Consider the following 4,903-nt stretch of genomic DNA (forward strand, 5'->3'; position numbering starts at 1 on the left):
CTTTTCTGCGGCCGGTAGGCAGTCTTCTTCTTGGCGGCCGGCAGCGCGGCGGCGGCCGAGGCGCCATCGGGAGGTGCGGGTACGGGGACATCCGTTTTGGCGGGGACGCTCTCGGCCATCCGACAAGATCCTAGTGAGTCCGCGGCCGTCGCGCTCCACATGTGGCCGGATCGCGGCGGCGACATTTTATATAAGGCGGGAAAGCGGACGCCATGGAGGCAATCATTTGCTCAGCTCCGCTCCTTGGTCAGGGCTCGGCACGAGGCCGCCGAGCTGGGGGTCCCGCCCACTGCCGCTAGGCCCCTTCCACTATCGCTAGGCCCTGCCCATCTGGACAAGGCCCCGCCCCCGGCCGGGTCCCCTTGCTGAGTTCCGCCCAATGTCCATCGGCCACGCCCCCTGGATACGGCACTCTGGTCTAGGCCCCGCCCCTACCCCGGGCCCCGCCCCCCCCTTGGTGAGGCTGCCGCACGGCTATCCGCCCATTGCCACTATGCCTTGTTCGCGCGATATAAGATCCCGCCCCCTTGTTTAGGCACCGCCCTCGGCCGGCACGGGTCAGTCGCGTTTGATCCCGCCCACTGCCGCTATGCCCCACCCTCTAAACTGGGCCCCGCCCCTAATCTCGGTCCCACCCCGTCGCTCGTTCAGCGCCCGGCCGCGAGGCCCCGCCCCAGCATTCAGGTCCCGCCCCCTGCTCTAGGTCCCGCCCGCGATCTAGTTTTCGCCCCATGACCTTGGCCCCACCCCCTGATCTAGGCCCCGCCTCCTCTTCCAGTCTCCGCCTCCTTCTTCAATTCCCGCCCCCTACTCTAATCCCCGCCCATTTTCACCCCGCCCACGAGCCAAAAATGTCTCAAAACCGATGCAACTTGACACCCGGTTAAGCTAAATCGAAGTTTGGTGAATCGCTAAACCGCGGAGGGCGGTTTCCTTTCTTTATAAACCAATTGCCGGATGCAAAGAATCAGAGAAAGTCTTGACTTTTATTTATGATACAGAATCAGATTTGCATTTAAATAGCCTCAGAAAGCCTCTCCCCCACCCACCCCTCCCCCGCAAAACGCCAATAGATTGGAATCAATGTTCCTATGTAGCAAAGCAACTTCCCTCCTTCGTTAAACATCCTTTTGTTTATTCTGGAGGTTGAATCCAGTGATCCGGAGATTATCGAAAAAACAGGGGAAGAAGGGATGGGGGAACGGACAGGCAGAATAAGCAAGGGATATCCTGAGGGATGAAGAGATGAATTTTTATAAGACAGCCTTTTATTGTGGCGGACGAGTTGGGGAAGAAACTCCAGAGTGTTGGGCCTATGCACGTTAAGACACAGCCATCAACGATGGGGCAAAAGGAATTGTGGAATGCATAAGAGGCCGTGTTTAGAGGAACGGTTGGATTGGAGGATGGTTGTAGAATTGGGGCAGAGATGAGGCCAACAATGGATTTACTTTCATTATAACTTTTACTTTTCCAAGTTCTGATGAAAGGTCCTTGACCTTTTCAATAACTTTAATTACTTTGGTTGCAGTCGTTTTGGTGATGCAGGAAAAAAAATAAGATCGAAAGGATTCAAGAACAGAATGAGTAATCTTTACGTCGGGATGTTATGAGTTATAGATATGAGCTCTTTATGTAACATCGACACCAAGGGTTAACATCTCTAAGTTATCCTGGAATCTTTGTAGTGTCTCCTTCCTAACAGTGAGTCTGGATAACCTTCAGTGATTTAGCCTTAGGGATTAGAATCCCGGTAAACCGATTTTATGGGGCTAGGGGATGAAGTGTCAACAACTCCAGCGATGAGGTGATTTGAGAGGAAACTGGACAGCGATGGAAATAGAAAAGCAGAATATTGCGGATGCTGGAGATTTGAAATATGAACAGAAAATGCTGGAGAGAGAAAAAGGTAATATTTCAGGTCGGTGAACTTTCATCACAACTGGAGGAAGTTAAATAAGTTTCCAGCAAGGGGTGGGTGGGACCAGGACAAAAGGAGGGTCTGTGGTAGGGTGGAAGACAGGAGAGATTGAATGACCGAAGAGTTAGTCCCCCAGGGTCAAAGGGAATGGAAGTGTGGCAAGAAATGGAACACAAATAAAAGATGTGGGATGGAAATAGCTCTGGCTGGAGATTATCTATAAGGATAACCTGTTTAGAACTCGTTTTGATGCCCATTATAGCCCTCCCAAAAGTTCGTGCGCTTACCAAGCAAGATTCATAAACTGTAACCGTCGTTCGCAAGGAAAACCTAAAATACGCAACCAGCCCAATTGATAGAATGAGAGCTAGCTGAGTGCTCATCTATATCAAATATGCAGTTATAAATCTGCTGCTACATCAATTGCAGGATGTTCTCGGACAAAGATAAGGAGGGAGGTGGAGTGGTCAAAACTTCAAAGTGATTGTAGACGGGAAAAACCACCAGAATGGAATTGGTGATAATCTGTATTTAAGGAAGCAATTGGTAGTTTTTCCCCCCTTCAGAGGACGGATGACATTAGTGTCAGATTTCACGTAATTTCAATTGTAAAATAATTTCTACATTGACAATGCACAAGGCCGCTAAGGAACAATTACTCTTATTCAGCTGCTGTCCCTGAGTTATAAAATCTTACTCAGCCTACAATCCCGTTCTGCCCAATAAACATCTAGACCCCTCTTGCGCATTACCTGGTTACACAGGTAATGTTTCATATGTTCCTCATTGAAACTTCCTTTCTAAATGTGAAATGAATGAATTGAAATGCTGATTTTGCTCCTTTGTAGATATTGTGACTCTGAAGAGCACCTTCTGTTTTAGAGTTTTAAATTGTCTTTCTCATTCCTTCAATTTACCAAGGTTATTTCCCAATGCAACTTTTCTGGAAGTAATCTTTTTTTTTTGCTCAATGCTGCAGTCGGTGGCTTTCTTGCCGAAATGTCTCCCTTTGGTCTTATGGATTTCCGTCTTGGATCGGTCTCCCAGCAGGTTCCCATCTGCTGTTGTTTCTGCCTCTGGTTCAATACGAAGAAGAAACCTTCACCCTGAGGGACTGGACTGGTTAATCTGCAGTCCTTTTTTTTTACTGTCAGGTCGGTGCTGGTGTTTCTCTTCTGTTGCTGCTGCTCGACAATAAGACCCCCCAAGAGTGGGTCTGAGCAGCTTGGACGTGGGTTCGAACGACTGACAATGCGCCATTGATGAAGTTTTGACTCCACTTTCAGCAACTCTTTTGTCAAGACATAATATAAATGCAACAGGCATCTCGAGCTCATGGTACAAGACGGACTCGATAGAAGCAACCCGGGTGGTGGGGGGGGGGGGCGGGTTTATGACCTCTGGCGTCGGCCAATCCCGTGCTTCGCCCATGTTGCAATGCGAGGCAAAATGTGTCAATTCCTCGATTCCCCGCCAAAACCTACAAATTCCCCCAATCCCCCCACAGACTCGAGCTCACATTAACTTGAATATTTCCCCTTGCAGAGCAAGTTCGTGGGAGCGAATGGGCGACTCCTGATTCCCCCCATGTTCTGCAACAGGAACATTTGCTGAGAAGGTGCAGCCAGTTTGAAAATCCACCCGCAAGGAAGGTTTCCCGCCATTACCCATCCCTGCTCCCGCCATTCACATCTAAAACATCTTCGAAACTATTCCCACCCCAACCTTCTTTATTCCGATCCAAAACTAATTACTCAACCGCGGCGCCAATTCAACCCTTTAAGGCTTCTTTTTGTGGCTCTGAAAAGAGCCTTTTTTTTTCTTTCAGGTTTTGGGATGTTTTAAGGATGGATGAGGATTTGTGTCCCTCAGGCTTTGCCCTGAATTTCCGAACAGGCTTGGCTGGTTTTCTCAGAGGCGGAAGTTTCCTCCGGGGTCGGCGCTTTGCTCCCTTCCTCCGGGGGTTTGGCCAGTTTCCTGGGCTTTGGCCGCTGGCGCCTGCCCTTCCCGGGGCTCCTGGCCGCCTTCCTCCCCTTGGGGCTTCTGGCTTTGCGGCTCCCCTTCGCCCCCCTCCTGCCGCCGGCCGCCCTCCTCATCTTCCTGGGGGCGACCCTCCTCCTCTTGGGCCTCTTGGCCGCGGCTTTCCGGCCCCTCCCCCGGCCCGAGGGCTTCATCCTCGGCTTCCTCTCCGCCCGGGTGGCCTCCTCCTTCTGCCCTTTGCTGCTGAGTTTGAAGGAGCCCGAGGCGCCGCTGCCCGAGGTCTGCACCAGGGAGCCTTTGCTGACCAGGCTCCGGACCGCCTGCTTGAGCCGCCACTTGTTGGCGGCCACGTCGTAGCCGCTGCCCGACAGCACCTTCTTGAGGGCGGCCAGCGAGAGGCCGCGACGCCCCTTCTTGCTGCCGGCCACCGCCTCCAGGATCCGCTCGGACACGGTGCCCGAGCCGCTCCGCTGGGCCGGCGGCTGAGGGGCCTTGGCCCTCCTCCCCTTCCTCCTGGCCGGCAGGGTATCGGCCATCACTGGGCTCGGCGGGTCTTCCCTCCTCTCCCTCCCTCTGCCGAGAAATGAAGAGTTTGCAGCGGCCGCCGCTATTTAACCGGGTCAGCCCGACGCTGCAGAGTCAAAGACCAACTCCGGGATCACAGACCAACTCCGGGATCACAGACCAACTCCGGGATCACAGACCAACTCCGGGATCACCCCCAGGCCGGGATCACAGACCAACTCTGGGATCACAGACCAACTCCGGGATCACAGACCAACTCCGGGATCACAGACCAACTCCGGGATCACCCCCAGGCCGGGATCACAGACCAACTCCGGGATCACAGACCAACTCCGGGATCACCCCCAGGCCGGGATCACAGACCAACTCCGGGATCACCCCCAGGCCGGGATCACAGACCAACTCCGGGATCACAGACCAGCTCCGGGATCGCAGACCAACTCCGGGATCACAGACCAACTCCGGGATCACAGACCA

General features: G+C 53.1%; 1 protein-coding gene across 1 annotated transcript; it reads right to left on the bottom strand.

The window, feature by feature from the left end:
• Nucleotides 1-3,789: 3,789 nt before the first annotated feature.
• Nucleotides 3,790-4,457, bottom strand: LOC144695432 (histone H1.3-like). The gene has a single exon (XM_078566320.1). The coding sequence runs from the start codon at nt 4,435-4,437 to the stop codon at nt 3,790-3,792; it is 648 nt and encodes a 215-aa protein (XP_078422446.1). The 5' UTR covers nt 4,438-4,457.
• Between the last annotated feature and the right edge of the window lie 446 nt (nt 4,458-4,903).

Source organism: Cetorhinus maximus, chromosome 21 (genome assembly GCF_964194155.1).
Source record: "Cetorhinus maximus chromosome 21, sCetMax3.hap1.1, whole genome shotgun sequence".
In the NCBI taxonomy this organism is placed as follows: domain Eukaryota; kingdom Metazoa; phylum Chordata; class Chondrichthyes; order Lamniformes; family Cetorhinidae; genus Cetorhinus; species Cetorhinus maximus.

What these genes read in the sequence shown, in the direction of transcription:
- LOC144695432 (XM_078566320.1), bottom strand. Translation starts at nt 4,437, where the DNA reads ATGGCCGATACCCTGCCGGCCAGGAGGAAGGGGAGGAGGGCCAAGGCC.